Source organism: Platalea leucorodia (assembly GCF_965183815.1).
Source record: "Platalea leucorodia genome assembly, chromosome: 1".
Taxonomy (NCBI): domain Eukaryota; kingdom Metazoa; phylum Chordata; class Aves; order Pelecaniformes; family Threskiornithidae; genus Platalea; species Platalea leucorodia.
In genome coordinates this window covers 64,189,520-64,210,603 of record NC_138823.1, presented here as the reverse complement: position 1 = coordinate 64,210,603, position 21,084 = coordinate 64,189,520, and the positions used below count along the sequence as shown (strand labels likewise).

General features: G+C 35.6%; 1 protein-coding gene across 1 annotated transcript; it reads right to left on the bottom strand.

The window, feature by feature from the left end:
- Positions 1-1,280: 1,280 nt before the first annotated feature.
- Positions 1,281-20,430, bottom strand: LOC309598464 (uncharacterized protein C18orf63; the record flags this gene model as incomplete). Its single annotated transcript, XM_082329085.1, has 14 exons — positions 1,281-1,318; positions 5,157-5,196; positions 7,625-7,741; positions 8,620-9,696; positions 10,821-11,004; positions 11,561-11,646; positions 11,745-11,841; positions 12,455-12,564; positions 13,978-14,054; positions 15,050-15,091; positions 16,352-16,463; positions 17,889-17,945; positions 19,523-19,601; positions 20,297-20,430. 14 exons carry the CDS (start codon positions 20,428-20,430, stop codon positions 1,281-1,283), a joined length of 2,250 nt encoding a protein of 749 aa, XP_082185211.1.
- Between the last annotated feature and the right edge of the window lie 654 nt (positions 20,431-21,084).

Below are 21,084 nucleotides of genomic sequence, written 5' to 3'. Positions count from 1 at the left end.
AGCAGCATTTAAAAAGCAACGATAGGAAACAGATGAGATGAATCACTAATTTATATAGCATCGTAGAAATGCAACTGCTCTGCAGCCTGTTTCATATTGTAAGACAAGAAAAAGATCAATTATATATAGTCAAACCTATGAAAGAATAACTAATCCACAGCATTTGAAAAGTAGCTTTGTAGACCAATTTCCAGACAGAATGTAAATATGATTTGATTTCTTGCTGAGCATATTGCTCTATTTTTTGTAATATTTGTGTTGGTTTGTATTTTTTGTATTATGTATGAGAAAATTACATGTTGTTGAAGTGCCCACTTCCTTTTAAACACTGGCACCATTAAATTAGAGCTATGTTAACAGTCACCATTCAAGAAAAAAACTACAAACAAAACAAAGGTTGTTGTTGTAGTAGGGCAAAATCCTGCTTTGAAAAATGAGGTAAATAAAAATACAACTATGGCAATATAAACCTAAAACGGTTTTCATAAAGCGCATAAAGTTCCATTGTACCAACTCCTTTAGGAAAATGTTTTACAAATTTATATCTAAAGCAAGTGTTAAACTATCATTTGAGTTTAGGCTCTAGTGTTGTGACCTTTGATTCTTATTTTCCAGGTAACACAATAATATTAACTTAAAAACAGCGATTATGAGGCAACAATCATATATACGTATATACTTGTAACTACACCTTCAAGTAGGTAATTGAAGATACATTTAGGCTGACAAAATTACTCAAAGGGCAGCTATACACATTCTGCATGAACTGCTGAAGAATGGCATTATCAATTAGACTTAAAAAAACCTTTTACAGAGCAGTTTGATTTCTGAAAATGGATATTCATTAAAAATTATAACAAGAATTGAAGAAGCTGAAATCAAATCCAGCTTTCAGATTATTCCCCTAAGAAAAATTGTACTGTTTATTTTCTAACCATTTGACTTGACAAGGAGAAGTTATTTAGGAATGTTTTACTGATGAAACAAAGAGGCCCAGACATTGTAGCAAATATAATTATATCACAAAAAGACAGACTTGAAACTTCAGAAAAACTTGGAAGAATGCTTAAGTGTGTAAGCAAGTACTAGGACAGACATAATGCTATGCAAAAACTAAGCAATTAGCTAAATTTTCAAATTCATTAGAGGCTTATTAACCTAAACTGCCTGGAGAAGTTCTTGATATATGGATTCACTTGACTATATGTATTTAACCCTCAGTTTTTCATCCAGAAACAGGTACCAATGATGTGAAATAAACAGAGAAAAATTCACAAAGCTCAGAGATCCTCAAGTATGTTAATGCCCTCCTGGGAACCTGAACAGAGGAAAACAGAAAAAGTTTAGATCACAAAAGACACCGAAAGACAACTCAGAACTGTATGGTTAATATGCAGACAAAAGTTGCTGTATTTCCACATTTGTATTTTCATTCTGTTTACAAAGTTTGGATTTAGGGCATTCAAGTGAACATTTTTATACAGAGGAAGAAAGAATTCTCTCCTTGATAAATCTATGGTACCGTTCTCAGCTTTATCCTTCATCTTAGGTCTGGGTTTTTAAATTTAAGGCCCTCAAAATATTATAATATCAGTTGTGGTGCTGGAGGAAGGAACTTTGGTTGCAGAAGTGTATTCACACCTTCTTAACCAGCTCAGGTCAGGTAGCCAAACCACATTCTTAGCTCTACAGGAAAGTAAGAGACAGAATCTTATGAAACTATTCTTTAGCATTTGTAAATGGTCAACCATGCAGCAAATTAGATTAACCCTAACCTGGAACAATCCTGCAGCAATGAAAAACGGACAGGATAACAGCAAAAACGTTATGATAGCATCTATTTTTTGGCATATGTCTCAAGTCTTTAGGTACCAACAACCTACTAATGAACATGGTCCAAAGGTTATTTCTGATACTAGATTTGATTAGGAAATTAATTTTCCCCCATCATAAAAGCAGTTGCTTTTTCATTGAAAGACTAAACATTTTCAGAATCTTTTTTCAATGAAAACCCAAATATTTTCCCCACATACAATTTCCATGAAAATATTTTCAAATTTAAGTTAAATCTCTTTCTTCATAAAACCAGCTCAAGCTATTATATTTATATATCTTTAAAGGTCTTATTTTAGCCTAATATTTCACATCAAGAAAGCCTCTGAAAGAAGGCTTTGTTGAAATTTGTGTACCATAGCTTTCTAATTAGAAGAAAAATTCCTAAATGTTGGATTCGGGCAATCCACCTTTCAGAAGACACAGTCCAATAGATCTCTAGCCCTTATATGCAAAACCACTGAGAATTTTCACCTAATTCCAATTGTGTGGATTCCCTGCCTTCAACTTGTGTTCATACAATAACCTTAACAGCAATGGTAGCTACTACTTTCATGTAAAATAATACTATTATTATTACTATATGCGATGAATTTGTAGCTTCTCATTTGCTAAATGAAATTTGGCAACTAAAACCAAAGGGCAGTATCATATGACAACACAGGAGCAGAGCAACAGGAAGAGTTCTGCAGAACAGTGGAAAAGGCTTGGGAACTTCATTGCTGCTGCTTTGAATATGTCTGTTCTAGCACCAATGTTTGTAATGATGCAAATCCTTCTTTTAAATCATTTTTCTGTACTAGCATATACTCTCCTTTGGAAACTCTGCCCTTCTGATTGGTCTTAGAAGCCGAACTTCCCTTTCACAGTAGTTTTTGGCCTTGAAAAATTATAGTGACTTTTGTTAATAAAAGACTAAGCATGGAGACTTTTTTTTTAATTTGACAGCAAACATAAAATAGCTTAATAGTCTTCATTTAAACTGAATAACTATTCAAGTTTAACTCTTGGGAAGGTTTTCAGCTCCATATTTAGATCACCTACATTTAGCTGTCTACATATGCATTAGATGTCAAAACTCCTATTAAATTCAATGGAAATCTAGTAGACATACCCAACAGACTCTACAGAGCTCACTCAGCAGCAGATACCCTGCCCCCACCCCGCAGGCTGGGCACTTCAGCAGTCTTAGAGGTTCCACGGGCCCAAGCTGCATGGCCTTGAAAAAGAACAATGCACCCAGGACAGTCCAGACCCCTAAATATGGGGATGGGAGAGGGGTATCTGAAACTCATGCTTAATACCTAGCTACTCTTTTTATGCCAAAGGAAAGCCTGAGTCCTTCCGAGAGAACGAGGGATTGTCTACATATGGGTAAAAACAGAATGAATGAGAATGATTTAGTATTAGGATCACATGTTCAACTTCTTAAAATGTTAAATACTTCTCTCACGTTGCTTTATGCACATACCCACTATTTTCTCCAGCAAAACAAAGAAGAAACTTAGGATTATGCTGTGATTTCCTGGACAAGTTAAGAGGCTGTGCAACTTGGCACGTTAATTATAAAAACTGACCCTTTTTGCAAAAAAATTGTAAAAAATGTTTTATTGTCATGAATTATAGATCCAAGACCTTCCTGTTGACTACATCATTGAATTCCATTGTAAGACCTTCTCATCCATAAATCTTGCTACACAGTAAATCTGAAAACCTACAAGTAATTCTCAAGTGTTCAAATGAAAACACACACTCTGAATGCATATGTAGTAATACATAATAAAGGAATTCAGAGCAAAGCTTTTCAGAATCAAAATTGTAGGCACCAATCCAATAGCAGAAGTTATTTTAGCTCTAGTTTTCTTTTTAAATCATCAACATCAATGAAGAACCCATACCAACGGGATTCTTAGAAATCGTATTTTAAACACTTCACAGAAGACACTGTTTCCTCTCCAGGGTTTAAGCATCACCTACCATGATCAACTTGATCCTGTGGCATTTAACTCATAAATAAGAAAAAAATCAGAAGTAAAAAAAATAAAGTTCTGACCATTCTCAGAGACACCGTTTCTGTTCATCAGTCCTCAGTGAAAGTCACAGACTTTGGACTTACAGATATCTATGCTGAATCGCTAAAACAGGTCACCTCTGAAGAACGACCATGCCTGAACTGCCTGGCTTGAAGCAGGAGACACGAAATGCTAGACCCACGAACAGGATATGCTGAATACTGAAGTATGAAGGCCCTATACAGAGAGCTTCCATCCATACAACGGACTTTCTTTAGGGAAAGCAGACAACTGGTATATATATGTTCACTGGAGGAAATTTATCCATGTAAAGAAAGGAAGGACATAAAGTGCATCTCTGAGACAAAATGCATATTTGGCTAGTTGTTATCACTTACATTAAAGCCAAAAGCCAGATTAAAAGATGCAGTTTATATTTTTCTTCTTTATTGCTATGTTTTTCTATTTGTTTTGTATAATATACATTTTTGTGCTGTTGTGTCTGTGTGACCATCTTGCTTATATCAATGTGTTCTTTTGGATAGATATACTTCCATTTATCTCTGAAACAATTAACTGTATATGCCACTCCTTCCTGCAGGTTTTAATTCCTGATAACTTGTGATAGGCATTAGGTCAACAAAACTGGTGGGTTTCATATGCTATATGTATCCTTAACATTCAAAGGAATATTCACAGGAAAAGCCTGTTCTATCCTGCAAGATTATTATTGACAACCACCCACAATGTGGGTTGAAATATCTGGTCATAAAACTAAATTTATTCACTTTGTATGACAGACAATTTTGTCCTTTGATTAGATCTTAGCACCACAAAAGCATTTAGCCACCCCATTTCATGTAATGATATTAAATAATATACATAGTTTCACTTTAATGGTTTATGGTTTTAACTTCAGCTCAGATTCAAATGAACTCAGCAGCACAAAAAACAGGTTTATTTTAGTGTGAAACAAAATGAGCCAATCAAAATAGAAATTTAAGCCAAATTCTAAGTACTACTAAGTACAAGATGCTTTTGTATTTAACGTTGCTTGTTTCACGAAAAAAAAAGCAAAGCTTTATTTGCTAGTACCGAATAAAACCAAGAATCTTAGCTTCTGTTACCTCATCGTTTTGCTCTAGAAGCCATTTGTTTAGTAAAGTGATTCCTTTGGAGACAGCTGACATAATTACCATGATCCAAAAGAGTAGGAACTATTATAGATACGTGATATCATTTTAATAAAGAAAAATACTTAAAATTTGTAATGAGCATACCCAGAGTTTTCTTCCTAAACAGAAGGCTTACTTCTTTTGGCTTTCTTTAACTTTGAATAACCTTCTTCATTCTGTTAACAAAAAACATGCAAACAAATAAACAGAAAGGCAAAAACCAGTACAGTAAACAAAGCAGTAATACTAAGCTAACAGCTCAACTAAAAAGTTGTTTCTGAGTGAAATGCTTAGTTGAATATGAGAAGTAAGTAATAAAAGTTTTTATTTTCCAAGGTAAACATAATGTAAAGTGTGTTTATATGTACAGTGGGTAAATAATTAAAACCAGACCTATTTTGAAAATACCCTTTTACATGGCGGAAGCCAAGATTTTGAAAACAAACTGATCATTTTTGGTGTCCAAACTTGAGATAATGACAAAGGTTTACTCTTCAGAGAAGTGTTTAGCAGTGTCCTCAGTCAGCACCATTGTATTTTAGTCTGGAGAGAGGTGGAATCAGACTCATGAGCATTGGAGAGTCCATCCCTACCCCAGTTAATAGACAAGTCCCCCTCCTATTCCTGAGACTCCAGCTGAAGCTTCCCTAGAGCTGTGCATCCACCTCACTTGGCTCCAGCAGCACAGTGCTGCACTGGCAGTGTGGCACGCAGACCGTGACAACTTGCCAAAAGTAGCTTGCAGGGCTCAGGCTGGTAGCTGTGCTACTCACAGCGTGCCTGGAGAGAAAGGAATGGCACGGGGCACTTGGGACTCATGACTAGGACAGGACAGTGCTCCTTTCCCATCCCAGCAGTGCTGCCAGACCAGCTACAAGCTTTCTGCTTGTCCAGTCTGCCCAAGCCGTAGAGTTAGCTCCCTGCTCACAAGCCCTGGCGTGGCTGAGTCATTCCAAGTGGCAGACAAAGGACTTCAGCACTTAATTCATATTATGGTGGAAGCCTGCCTTCAGTACTCAGACCCCTGGGGTCGTTATTCTTAAAACCACAGTTATTTTTAGTTGCTGTTTTTCTTTTCTTTTTTGTGAGACTGATTCTACTGCTGTAGCATCACAGTGCTGGGCCTGTAACTAGTGACTCAGCTGTGGCCCTGTGGAAGGGCCTTTCCCAGCTGCAGGTGGATGGGGCCAGCTCAGAGCAGCTGGGCTGGCGTTTCCCACAGCAACTCCTCTCTTCCCTGCCGCAGCCTGAGCTCTAGGGTACGAGCGCGTTCCTGCAGCAGGCCCCTAAGGCTGCTCTACTGGCCCTTCCTGAACTGCACGGATAGCACAGATTGTGCTCTTTTAATTACCATTGAAAGTTATGGAATTGTCTTGTATTTGGCTTTAAAAGCATAACAAAACAAAAAGCTGACAGATAAAATGTAATGTTAATAAATGTAAATTAAGTGGAAGAATCTGAATTATGGATACATACTCTTAAGTTCTTAATCAACAGTTAATGAGTGTATTGACAAGCTAAGTTTATATATTGCAACATGTGACTAGGCAAACGCACTTGAGATCAAGCATGGGTAATGAGACCTCAAATGGTCACACTTGAAATGAAATACAAAAGGCAAGGGAACCTGGGTGAAAAGGGAGTTAAGCGTGTGCAACTTTTCCTCCTGGCTTATTTTGTAGTTATTGCACAGTATTTTCAGTTGGCTATTAGCAGAAATAATACATACATATCTATGTAAGAAACTACAATTGTACTGAGCACCGGAGACTTGGGACCTGTTCCTTCAAATGGGCCTAATTTGAAGGTAGGAAAAACACAGAGAATGTGGTTGTAAGGAGACGGAGGTGAAAGATACAACTAAGTTTTAAAGAACTGATATTTAGAAACAGAAGTGTAGCCCAGCGGTAGGTAAAAGCAATATTTAAGAATAATGAAAAAATATTTGGAAGACAAATTTGAAAGTACACACTATTATCATTAGAGCAACATCCAAAGGAAAAAGTATTAAAAAAAAATATTCATATTAGGAACCTATCTAATTGCTGCTGCTGACTCCATCTAGTAATACAATAACAACATATACCAAATAATTAAGAGAATATAACTTTTAAAAACACAGAATGAATTATAAATAGCCTTTTGGAACTAACTTTTACAGAATTGCTGAATCTAAGCACTTAAGATGAGACACAGAGCCAATGAGAATGCCCATAGTTATATATGTATATATAGTATAACATATAGTATATAGTATAACATATAGTATAACTGTATACAGTATAAAACTGTTTTCTGTAGAATCAGCAAATGTGCTTCAGAAACATATTTACATTAAGTAACATCATTAAATGTTTTCATTTTAGTAGTATCTTTTGCAGGAGACAAAATACACACTTGAAGTAACAGTAACATAACCAATGGTTAAGGTTAATTTTATACTGGTTAAGGTTAATTTTATCCAGAGCAGGCTCAATAAGATTTCTTCGTTTCCCTGTTTTAACTGGAACATGCTAAAATGAAAAAATTTAAATTTTCCTTTTTATCTCTTAATTCAGGTCCCTGTAGACTGGACTAAGGGGTGTATGTGTGTGGGTTTTTTACCTGTCTTCTTCTGGCACAACTTTTCTTTACAGATGCTTGTGTGTTGCTCTCCTTGGTTGAGGAAGTCAGTTTTGAGGACAGTGTTTCACATGTCAGATACTTGTTCTCTGTCATCACCTTAAAGTATAGAAATTGATACCTTCATTAGCAAAAAAACCCCAGTATTTTTCCACATGTTAAAATGACCTACTTTTTCAAAAGATGCCCTCTTAACAAAAATTGCACTGAAATCAGCTCAGCTATTTATTTTACTGAAATGCAGACAGAATCATAGAAAATTTAGGTTGTAAAGTACCTCTAAGAGTCATCTAATCATAACTTTTACTTAAAACGGAGATAACTTCAAAGTTAGATCACATTGCTTTGGGCCCCATCCAATCAAGTTTTGAGAATCTGAAAGGATAACAACTCTACAATCTGTCTGCACAACTTGTTCCAGTACTTAACCACTCTCACTCTGAAGATTTTTTTTCCTTATGCCCAGTAGGAATTTTTCCTGTCAAAACTTGTGCTTTTAGTGAAATTGTAATTAAACTTGTATTTGCAAAACTTCCATGTTTGTCTAACAGCACAATGACTTACACACACTGCAGTCAGCACTACACAACCGATGAGGTTTGAGATTCCTTCCAAGAGCTGTTCATTAATATGGTTTCATATGAAGATGATAGACTGAACACCGAAAATTTTACCACGTTAACCTCACACACTTGATATGCTGATAAACTGTCTTAAAGAAAGGAAAACTAATTCTCCCACCTTAAAACTCCCAAATAAAAAAAGCGTGTATCTCAGACAACACAGTAGATCATCTTCCCTTTCAGAAAAAAAGCAGCAGTGGCTGAAAACATTAACTTATATGGTAGACATTTTAGAAAACCATATTGAGAATGATGGTAGAACATGATGAAAGCCATGCTCTTTATTGCTTAATGTCGTTTTAGAATATACTGAATTTGTGAGAACCAATGAGAATGCCCTGTTATTCACCATACCTGTTCAAAGTTAGATTTAGAATGACGACTGGCTGTCTTAGGGATATAGTCCTTATAATGGCATGCTGCTCTATTTTCTTCATTTTTGGCGATGCATGCTGTATCATTTAAAACAGATTCATGAATATTTAACTCTGCTCCTTCATTTGATCTCTTTATTTGTTGCTGTGATAAACCAGAATTTGTCATTTCATTGTCTAATTTACAAATCTGCAAATCTACTTTCTTTGACTGGTGTTGTTTCTGAAGAACTTGCATGGTATTTTGACTTGCAAACTTTTTGCTCCTTCTTGCACTGGATGTAGGAGATGCATATGTATTCAGACTCAGATTGATGTTCGATTTCTGAAGCACCAACCCAACATTCTTAAGAAAGGAAGGAGAATTTGCCTTTTTGTGATTGACTTCATTTGAATTCCCACCTGAAGCTGAGTTATCAGAAAAATCAGAATTAGTTATTTGTCCACCAGACTCCATTTTCCATTGAAATACAGGTGTACCATGTTTTGCATGCGTTTTCACGTTCATTACCTGAAGTACACTGCTATGAGTAGGATTTTTGACTGACATATTTTGAACGGGTTTGTAAACCTGAGTTATGCTGGACTTGCACACAGTCAGCACAGAAGATGAAACACCTGTAATTTTTATTGGTGTATGTCTTTCACCATTTTCTCTTTTCTTCCCATCTATTTGATTTGTGGCTTTTCCATTCATTTGCATCAACTTTCCTTTGAAAATTGGTATAATTTTGCTGATTTTTTGAGGGGGGAGCTGAAAGGCTGAATTTACAGGCATTCCTAAAGATTTCACAACTGGTAACTCTGGTACTCCTGGTATTTGCCTGTTATTAATTGAATTCTCTGTTACTTCAATGCTAACCTTTTCTGTACCCCTACTGCTACTCGAGAAAGTCTGTGTTTCTGGCTCTTTGATCAAACGCTCCATCCAGTGGATGTTTTCCATACTGCATGGTGAAGAAATTCTAGGCAAAGTCTGTTTTCTTGGAGGAGCCTGCGTTAGAGATACTACGCAAACCATCTCACCAGCCAAGTTCACATGCTTAGATTTTATTTCCTGCAATACAACAAGAGCTGCTAAATTGAATGAACTGGATTTAAAAATCTGATAGTGCCACCTAATGCATCACTATATGATATCTACCTAAAATACAGCACAATATATAGCCATACATTTTCCTGTTTTGAATTAGAATTAACTATATTGTTAAACAATATTTTGTTGTCACTATAAATGAAGATTTGTTTTCTCTTCCCCCCAGTTCTTTGCTTATAAACTACGCTGCAATATTGTACTTCTCAGAAGGAAAGACTTAAATTACAGTCATTATCTTGGTTTAGTGCTTTCCAATTGAGTAATGCCCAGCCCTTCTGAGGGTGTCTGCAGAGAGTTTGACTGACAGGGCTCCTCATCTCTTAAGACTTCTAAGGGCATCTGTATTCTGAGCAAAAGACAGTTTGAATGTCTATAAAAACTGCAGATGACAAAGAGGAGCCATTCTAGCTTTGATCACTGAAGAGACATAAACAGGAACTGCTTTCTGAAAGAGGATTATAGCATTTTAGAATCTCTGCAACTTCTGTCACTATTCTTTGTTCAGAATTAATTACTTCATTTCTTCTTTCACACACTACTACCAAAGAAATTTGAGTCTCAGCCTTTGTCACAACCTCAAATTAAAGGAGTTTTGATTGCTTGCCTCCTTTCCATCACCAGCCATGAAGTAAATCTTACAGCGTGAGTGTTTTTAAATGCATAAGGCCACAGAACATTATATTTTTCTTGGTTTGCTTTTTTTAAAAAAAATAAATTGTAATAATAGTAGTAATAATAACAATAACAATTAAAAATTATTATAATTATTGTTGATATTATTATTATGGAAGAGGTGTGAGAAAGTTCTGGATATCCAACTGTAAAATAAGGTCTATAGAACTGCAAATATTGATAGCAACTAATTAACACTAAGTCCAATTTTTTAATGTATTTGTGATGTGAACAACAACATAACAAATAGCAATGTACTATTTAATTACACATTTAATTAAAGTTACATGATTGATAGTTGTTTGTTGTGAAAAGCATAGTTTTATGCTTTTACTGTGTTCTAAACATGATAAAGACCACTTCATACCGTGAACAAAGTACATGTCATTAATATGTTTATAAAAAAACCTTACACACACCGGAGCCCTGGAGAGTTCCTGTGTAGCATAAAGTGCTTTACTTGTCATCTTTACTGGAAATCCACACAGATGTGAAAGTTTACACTTCATGTCGGAAAGAAAAGAGTTCAACACACTTTCTGAATCTGTTCTAGGGAAATACTGCACTGGCTGACTTCGAATGCAACTTAAAGGGTACCTGAGTAAGTGTTCAGGTATACGTAACAAGTTTCTTTACATTTCTATAACTATGAATCAACCTTCGTTGAGCATGAACACGTCTAAAGCTTTTTGAAAAAAGGTGAACAAAAGCACTTACTTTCTTAAGCTTTCTGAAGCTTATAAAGTTACAGGGCTTCAACATGATTATACCACACTAATCTACCATAATAACGATTACTCAATGTAAGTAATCCTTAGTCTAGTCTTTCCTAGCAGGAAAATTCTCTTTATAAGTCTTTGTTGGCCATATTTTTACAGGAATTTAACTCTTCCTTTTACATCACCATTTAGAGTGGCATTATCATGTTTACAGAAGCTGTGAAGCAAACTGATCTATTTGACTTACTATTCTTCAATACTGGGACAAAGAGACTTGACTAAATACTTTGTTCCAATTTCTCTAGTGAAACAATTCTCCACTGACTTCTATGAAATTATGGAAGAAGAAGATGTGGCACAATCAAAAATGAAAATTTAGATATTTGCTAGAAGTGTAGTAGAGGAAATGTAACAAAAATATTCCAAAAGGATACGTAAAGAACCTTTCCCCTATTGGCTTGAAGTAAACACTGAAGTATATTTTTGTCTCTTCAAGATCCTCTGGAAGAATATATCCATACTTAAAAGAAAAGAAACCACAATCGTGTATTACAAATACAAATTCAATAGGTACAAAAAAGGGAGGCAAAAATGAAAGCAGTGTATTTTTTTTCTTACCAGATTCTTCCAGTGCATCTGAAATTCTTTATATGAACGGAAAGGAGATTCTGGAGGAATTATGTGGCTGATGTTTATGATCTGACCCATTTTCATGCTGTGCATAGGTAAAGAAGGGATGCTTAGAAAGGGTGTCATAACACTCAGCTGAAAACATAGTGGACTTTTGGAAAAAAAAAAATCTAATTCTTGGCATTGAAAGTATTTATGGATTATTTTTATGTTTTGAGGACTAATACCTTTAGCTCATAAGTTTATGACAGAAAAATAGCAATCTTTCCTGAAGTATGGAAAAGAACTTGGCACCTACAGGTCTAATTTTTCTTGTCTGTAATACTCACTACCAGTGAATGTAGAACAAAAGCAAATATATCGTTACTTCTCATATTTTTATGATGAAAAACATAGGTGTAAATAGAGGTACTTTGTGGCAAAGGTGGAAATATGTTTTTTCTTTAAATTGACACTTTCTGCTAAAATTATATTTGAGAAAAATTAATGCTCTTGAATATCACAGAAGTAGCAGAGACATTACTAAAATTGAAATAATATTTAAATCTGTAATTTATGATTCACTGATTAATTTTTCTCATTTTCCATAACACTGAGACAATAAAAGTAAAAAATTCCTGAATGTAAAACAGACTGTAAAACAGAAGTGTTCTTATCACTAGTATCAAATTCACAATTTGTATGGCAAATATTCCTACCTTGGCAAAACATAGCACCAGTTACTTAATATGGAATGTTGGTGAATAACTGTATTTTCACTGCTGTCAAACAGCTTTAAGGTGTTTGGTGAAATATCAAAATCTCCCAGCTTAAAACAGAAAAAAAAAGTTATTTGCAAATACTTCTACAGCAGTACAAAATTTAAATTTTCAAAAATAATTGTGTACCACAATACACTGAAGTTTATACATTATTTTTCTTTTATCAGTTCTCACAGACTGCTTATTTCAGAACATATTCCCATTATGAAATTGCACATTATCTTACATTAGAGCCGACACTTCCAAAAGTTACGCAAGTACAAGGTTTAAAGCTTATTTAAATCAATGAGATTTAAACTTTATTTGAAGTGTTTTAATAAGTGAGAGTACAGAAGGAATTTCTCAAACTAAGAACCGTCTCACTTCCGTGCACATTTTTTAAAATTCAAATCAGAAACGTGTTTGACAGTCTAATAACCGTGTATGCCACCTTGCCTAAACAAGTGCAAAGATCCAAGCAACAGCATTAATGCGACATACAGTTTCACCCTGTGAGAAGTCAAAAACACTATGCATTTTCACAATGTGAAAATTTTTGACTGCAGGGGCCAATCAAACAGTGAGATTTGAGAAACGTTTTCTCTCTCTATGGTCTACCGGGTTTTGCATTTATTCACTGACAAGAAAATCTGGCCATTTCTGTTTTAGAAAAGTATTAAAATGATCCAACTGATAATGAAGCCACATCATGATCGCTCCCATCATTGCTTTGTGTCATTTTGGAACTGGATTCCTAAAGATAGCTTTAACGTTTGTGCTGTCCAACTAAGTCACAGAAAAAATCCTATTCTTCTATTCTAAGAAAGAAAAATTTGGATCAGAAATACTTATTTTGGAAGAAACCAGCAAGCCTGACAAATATGCCCCTGTATGTATGGACATATTCAACAAAGGTGACATCGCTGTCAGAAAGGATGGTAACTTTTCAACCTCAACCATGATTTCTTAAACAATTTATTAATTATGCTTACATGCAGCGTAATCCAGGCTGCTCCCGTATTTTGGAAGCTGCATAGAAAATGAAGCAGATTCCAGAATAATTATATACAGGAACTTGAAACATAGTGCTGACAACTTACCCGTGGCTTCACTTTTAAGATGTTACTCAAAACTGTCTATGTATTACAGTGAGACAGTGAATGCCTTCTAGAAAACACTGCTAGAAGAAAATCTAGAATCATAAAGACACTTCACTACTATATTCTGTTAGCATTTTGAAAGGTCTCTCAATTAGTCTAGAATCTCAGTTTTACAATGCTTGCTAGAATGCATCAATATAGATAAAACATGGATGTTATGCACTTAGAGCAGATGCAGATAGTCAATGAATATAATTACTCTCAATACAAGCAGAAATATGCACTTCTATCCCCATCATGCTAATTACAAGTCACCTAACAGAAAAGAAGATAAAGATTAATAAGACAAATACAGTCACAGAAAATATAACTGTTTCATACCTCAGGGGGTGGCAACCGAATTGAGCAAGCCTCCACGCTGATGCAAAGCTGTCTCTCTGATACATTGAGGTCTATAACTACAATGAAAACAAAGCACAAAGCCCTGTTTTGAACTACAGTTCATCTGTTAGACAGAAAGCTAATCCAAATGTTTACTTAAAGTATTTGTTAGTCAAAATGCTGCATTGGAAAATCAAAAGGCTAGACTTCCTCAGCATGGAAATTAAAATTAATTTAATTTTAACTATGAAAAATTAAAATAATAATGAATTACCATCCATACAGTACACCTCCCTAGGAACTCATGGCTGTCCACGCAACTGGATGCTTGATACTCATATCCTTGATAAACAAACACCCATTTTCAAAGCAAATGTAGTTATTATAACCATTGGCTGTACTGAGTCATCTAGCCCAGTATTATGCATCCAGAAGTGGTCAACAGGAAAGACTATATGAGCAAGGCAAGCATTTATTGACACATATCCAGAACGTCCACCCCGCTCTGAGCAAGCTCTAGCACAGGAACTGAATGTATTATGTTCCACAACATAGGTCTCTCTTACAAATTTAGGCTTCAATATCCCCAAATGTAATCTTTAACTTTTATAGTGGAATAAAAATATTACTTTGTAATTTTTGCAATAGCTAAGCATCATGTTTTGTGACTTAACTTTTGTGAGCAGCAAACATAGTACATACAGGACAGTCACTTCAGGTCATTTTCCTATCTATTACTATGGAACTTTCACATCACTTGCAAGACTCATAATTTGATGCAAGTGCATTTAATTGTAATAATCATAAGTTGTAAATGGCAAATTTCCATCTATGGCTGTAGATTAATAGTAGAAAAATTACCTTTTCTGTGGGCAATTTTTCAGAGGTGCAGTTGAGCTGACAACTGTTACATACAGAGCACCATCTGCCATCAAGTGTATTTTGACTGAGGTTCTTTCAGAATGAGAAACGAAAAGACATTGTGGTGGTAATGCCATGATCATGGCAGTATGAAAGCACATAACTATATCTTGCTCTCACAAGTTTACCATGAACAGAATATTGTACTTACCAACAGCATTTTGCCTTCCTGAATGAGACAAAAAATCTTTTCCTTAGTAAATAAAATAGATAGATAGACATTATTTTCTAAACCACATGCCTAATGTCTTTATCCAAAAAAAAAAAAGGAGAAATCACTCAGTTTTGTTTGTGTGTGTCATGAATGCTGAAAGGTTTGTTACTTTTAAGGAGAGAAAAACCCCTCTATCAATTAACTTTTCACTGATTCATTAACATCTTATATAAAGAAGAAAGATATATGAAAGTATATTAGTGGACAGCAATTTATATATCCTTTTTTCCTCCCGGTAAGAAATTTATACATATAACTATTTTTAATTGACTAACAGTCAACAAATTTCTCCGGTTCAAAAGCAAATCTGTATAGTATTACTACATATTTTGCCATCTATCATCAGTTTTGCCCAGCTTTAGCAATGTAGATGATTAGACAAGCTGCATGTACCAGGGTCATATTCCTGTTAGTCAATGTCTTTCATTGAAACCAGTTTTATATCAGCTACCATCTAGCCCTCTACTTCCAGCTGCTATTCCTGAATAAGTTGATTTCATTCAGATAGCTATATATTTTGAAGATAGTGAAAACAAGATAGTGTTAATATTGTGGCTGGAAATAAGACAATAACATATACACTTTTCTCAATGTATATTTGGAATGATCTATAAAATTGCTCAGCTTAATAAGAGCACACCACAGTATCTGAAACATGTCTGTTTTTCCATACTTCGGTAATTCACATTTATCCTACACAGGAGTTAGTAGAGAGATGTCAGGCGAAGGAACCACCATCTAAAAAGACAGAGCCTGGTAGAAGCAGGTGGTCTGACAGAAAAACACTGCTGTATTAGAAAAGCATGCAAACCATGTGCAGAAGTGCCACTGCTGAAAGCATGAATCTGAAAAACAGGCCCCATTTTTAGAAGACATTTACTGTCCAACAATATTTGGTTTGGATATCATTAATCTGGTATGTTGCATTCAGTTGAAATAATTATTTGATCTATTACAAAGATGAGGAGGAAGATGAAAAAGTGAATGATACGTCCATTCTGATTGTTAATTTGAATATTGAACTTGGATAAAGAAACAATAAAAATGTAATCAAAGAAAAAATCATAGGTTAAATGAATGAAATAATTGAATATAATGAATGAAATAATGATGGAAATGAAATAATTCTGGAATTTAAATTACGGAAAATAAATGCAACAATAAAGAACTGAAAACTAAATGCAACAATAAAGAACTGAAAACTAAATGCTTGATCCCTGACCCAAGTAAGTCAAATACCTTGCACCAAGAGATGACCAGCCTTGTTCCATCTGGGTGCAAGTCTGGCTGTAAGTGTGTACGAGAGACAGGTTTGGAGAATGGCTGGACTAACTGTTTGTGGTGCTTCCAGCTAATAACATCAATGAGAAATGAAAAATACGTTATTATTAATTTAACAGTTTTTTTTAAAGGCTTCAATCAAAATTTAATCAAAGATATTGCTACTGCATCTTGGAGCCAAATCCTAGTATATGTTACACATCTTTACTTTTCATCTACAAGAAGAAGTTAGCACATTATTTGATGTAGGCATTTAGATTTCAGGCGTCATCAAAGTAAGGTGCGCTACAATTCATTTAATGTTTTCAGAAGGCTGATAATAGACTTGGGGAAAAGATTAATTGAACTATATGGAGTACTTTACTAGATATGCATCTCTTTCCAGACAATAGGCACAACATCCAAAATTTACATACATTAACTCTGCTGCCAAACTCACGACCAGAGACATTTTCTTGCAATCACAAGAACAATAGATAAATGTAGCTTTGTTCACCCAGCAGTACTACTTGCCTGACTGCTTTCCTGTCCTGCATGGCTTTCTATTGACAATTAGCATTGGTCAAGAAAAATAAACCAATTACAATGGGTTAAAACCAATTAACTAATACACCTCCAAGAGGATGTTTCTAATGAGATCCTACAAGGATCTGCTTGCAGCTCACAATTATTAATTACACTTCGTACTACTAATCTGCTGGTGTTGGAAAATATAACAATGACAGGTCAGTTACACATATCAACATCAAGCAGTTTTGTAAGTTAAGCATGTTTGAGCAGTACGTGTCTTACTAATCCAGATATGCAGTTATGCTTCCTGGAACAAAGAAAAATACACCCAACTGGCTGTGCAAATGAATCCCAAGATTCTGGCTTTGCTTACAACCAGCCTTTTGGCTCAGCAATTTTAGTGCATCCACACATACATTCATAAAACTCACACAGTGCATACTAGAAGATAGTAAAGCATATGCATAATGGTCTAAAAATATATCAGCTGTTAAGCTCATGGGTTCCATTTCTTCTCTATGTTTTTGTTTTGTTTCTCTGAGACTGTCCTACACAGGTTGGATAGACACAAAACGTGAATGGGGAGATAGTTCAGGCGCCTGAACGCCTCCACCTGTGGAAGCTATAGGGTGCACGCAGAAGGGGTGACACCAGCAGGGGAGCTGCAGGTCTGTGGCCTGAAGGCCAGGTCTGTCGTTGCCTCGAGGTCAAACCCCAACACCCCTGAACAGGATCAGGATCCCACTGCAGCAGAGAAATCTAGTGAAACTGCTTAAGAACTTCTTAAAACTTTTGACTCTGACAAAGTATACTTACTAACCCAGATTCATGAGAGACATTTTGTCTATGGGACAGACTTTTTTTACCCTGAAACTTGGCTTCTGCAGTACAAATTGCATGCCCTATGAAAAATACTCATCTCTGGCAACAGCAATTGCAGACAAGTGCAACAATCTTAAGAACTGTGACATCTTTCAGCACTTACGGTAGCTCTTTGTTTCTCTATATAGGCTTGACATATTCCTGATTTGTAAAATGGTATCTAAAAATAAGAAAAAAAATCAAGTGTCTGAAATTAAGGGGTGTTTTAGCAAATCATAAATTGAATTCTGGTCCATCAGTGACTTTGCCTAAGAAAAACATGCTAAGGAATAGTTAAAGCAAAGACCATGTCCTGTATTTCAAAGGAGAATGATAACTAAAATTAGTCCAGGCATTTTTCATAGTGTAATCTCATTTCTAGCTAAAGATACATTAACAAGCAAGCAAAAGACTGCCCAAAAAACCACAGAACTCTGCCCCTGCTGCTCTCATTGTGAATTGGGTGGCATCTTACCAATTGAGTCCATTCTGTTCCACAAAAGGTTCACCATCTGAAAAGGCCGTTTCATCAAAAGAGTAGAAGACATAAGCTGTCATCTACTTTACTAATGCACAAAAATAAAAGTTTGCTTTAAATGACATAGTTTTACTTATCCTTGATCCTCAAACAAAACACTCCTTAGAGAAACATGCATGTATGTGTGATGGATACACTTGACTCCTAGCCGTACTTTGGTTCAGGCTGACGAAGAAGCAACATGCCTCATGTCCTTGGGGTGAACTTGCGAGCTGGAAAGCCCCTGACTTATGTACAAGGGAGTGAAAGTGTCTTGAAAAATATTTTGAAAGGTGGTTTTGAAACCTGAAAGTACAAGCTAACCAAAGTAGAGAACCAAGATATCAGAGCTAAACTGAAGACATCTGTCTTGTCTATACTATTGACTAGCAGCCAACTACTTCACCCTATAAAGAATGAAATCAGGATGGGCCCAATTTGAGCTCTCCCTGAACGGCAGCTGGCCTACACGCCAGGCGACTCTCCCCTTGAGCAGGCACGCCTCTCATGGTTACCAATTCCTTACCTGAGACTAAGAGGTCCTTCCTTACCCAAGGTGGAGAGATCCCTTACCCACGGCAGATCCTCAGTAAGTGACTGACAGCATGCTGAATTAATACTAAGAACCATTACTAACTCATGTATCTACTCAGATATTATAAACATTGCATGGATAATTCCATTAGACGTGAATTGACCAAGTCTGAGACTAAGATTGGATCCAGCTGCACCTAGGCTCCAAAAAGGAGTTTAGAAAGCCTCGTGACTCAACGGAAGGGTCCTCTTTACTCTTCATGCCTCTGGTCTTTGTATGAGGCATTCTAACTCAATTTTCCTTTGTATATTTCTTCCACGTAGTAATTACGAAGATGAACCTTGCCATCGAACTTATTGAACTCTATCAAATTATTATTTTACCTCATAATATATATTGCTGCTTCTCTCTTTTGAGTGAGGTGCATTCCGCTCATCCGCGACAGTATGTAACTACATATACTTATTTACACTTATAAGTATATATACTTATATACATATACTTATTCTAACTCAATTTTCCTTTGTATATTTCTTCCACGTAGTAATTACGAAGATGAACCTTGCCATCGAACTTATTGAACTCTATCAAATTATTATTATACCTCAATAATATATATTGCTGCTTCTCTCTTTTGAGTGAGGTGCATTCCGCTCATCCGCGACAGTATGTAACTACATATACTTATTTACACAGTGATACTGACCGCCATTACAATGGAAATCTGATTTAGTGTTCCAATAACAGGTGCAGAAAGGACGTCTTGATGCAGGAATAGTAACTGTCTATAAAAAAAAAAAAAAAGTTAGAAAAAAATTCAAAAATAATTTTACGTATTTGATTTTCTCAGCTTAAATTTATTTTCTTCACCTTCTGCAAACATAACACATTCCATTTTTAATTGATTTCCAGTGGTTCAGTATAATATATTGGACTAGTCCAAGTTACTTGCTCTTAACCCACCCACAGCGGTCTAAGACAAAGACTACGGGGCTTTGGCACATGAACAGAACTCTCCAAAAGTGTTCCTTTTGGCAGAATTTCTCATTTCTTCCCTTTCCTATTAAAGGGAATGAGATAATTCTTGGTGAACAATAAGGAGCGTACATATGCTTTCTGAGTATTCTTTTCACTCAGTCTCAACCTACATAAATTAATACAATAACTGCAATGATGTACCTAAAGCATTCAAACTTTGCAAGTGAACACAGATTAATTTTAACTATTTATTAATTTGAAGTAGGTGGCCTTGTTATTTTTACCTGATGACATTAAAAACATAATAGAAAAGTGTCTTTTTTCCCCAATAGCCAGCAAGTTCCCCACCAAAAAAAAAAAAATATTTTGAACAATTTTATACTGTTTGCTGCTGATAAGAATTTTGCTGATTTTATTACAGTTAATTCTAGTACTGCTAATAAAATCTTTTAATAACAACCACCAACAGCTTCTGAAAATAATAACCCTCACAATTCTTTACCTGCAAATCTTTATCTGTGTACTCCTTGCCTCAGTTTCCGGTATCTGCGAACTCAGTGTTACAGTAGTGGCACAGAGTTTCTGCAGCTCCGGTAGACTGACAAAGAACAGAGACTGGTGCCTGGTGTTATTCATGTTATACTCTTGGTTGCCCCAAAGCAGCACCTGGGTCTTAAAAGAAAACTTTTAATTCATTTTTATAAGGCTGATATTTGTTTACAGAACTTTATAAGTATATGGTATCAGGCAAATGAATCATCAGTTATCTTCTGATTAAGATTAGGTAGGCAATGTAACAAAATCTGGTCAACTAAAACAGACAGCTCAATATACTTTTGCTATAAATAATGCATTATACTTGAAAAGATAATTATTTACAAGAGTCAAAATATTCAGAGTAAAGGCAATGACAAAAGCATCCTTTCCACCTCCTTCTGTCTACGTTGGGGCTAGAATCTATCTGGGAACCAAGATCTGAGGAATCCCTCTGTGATGTTGGTCCCCTCCTGTCTGGCAAGAAAGTTTAATTCCCAGGAGCTCAACAGTGATGTCCTCAGTAAGTCATACAAAGACTACGGCTGGCCTGTTGGAGAGAACGAAAACCACAGAAACACGGAGGCACACTGGAAATCTTTTCCTTTTTCCCCACAGCAGGCTCCCTTCCTAGTGGTACAGGGAACATTTGTGCTCCCTGCTTAAATCCATCTCTCTTCAGAAGCAACAGGTGAACACTGTATTCTAACCTATGCAGAACTGAGTACATTCTTACACTGTACCGAAAGCTGTACT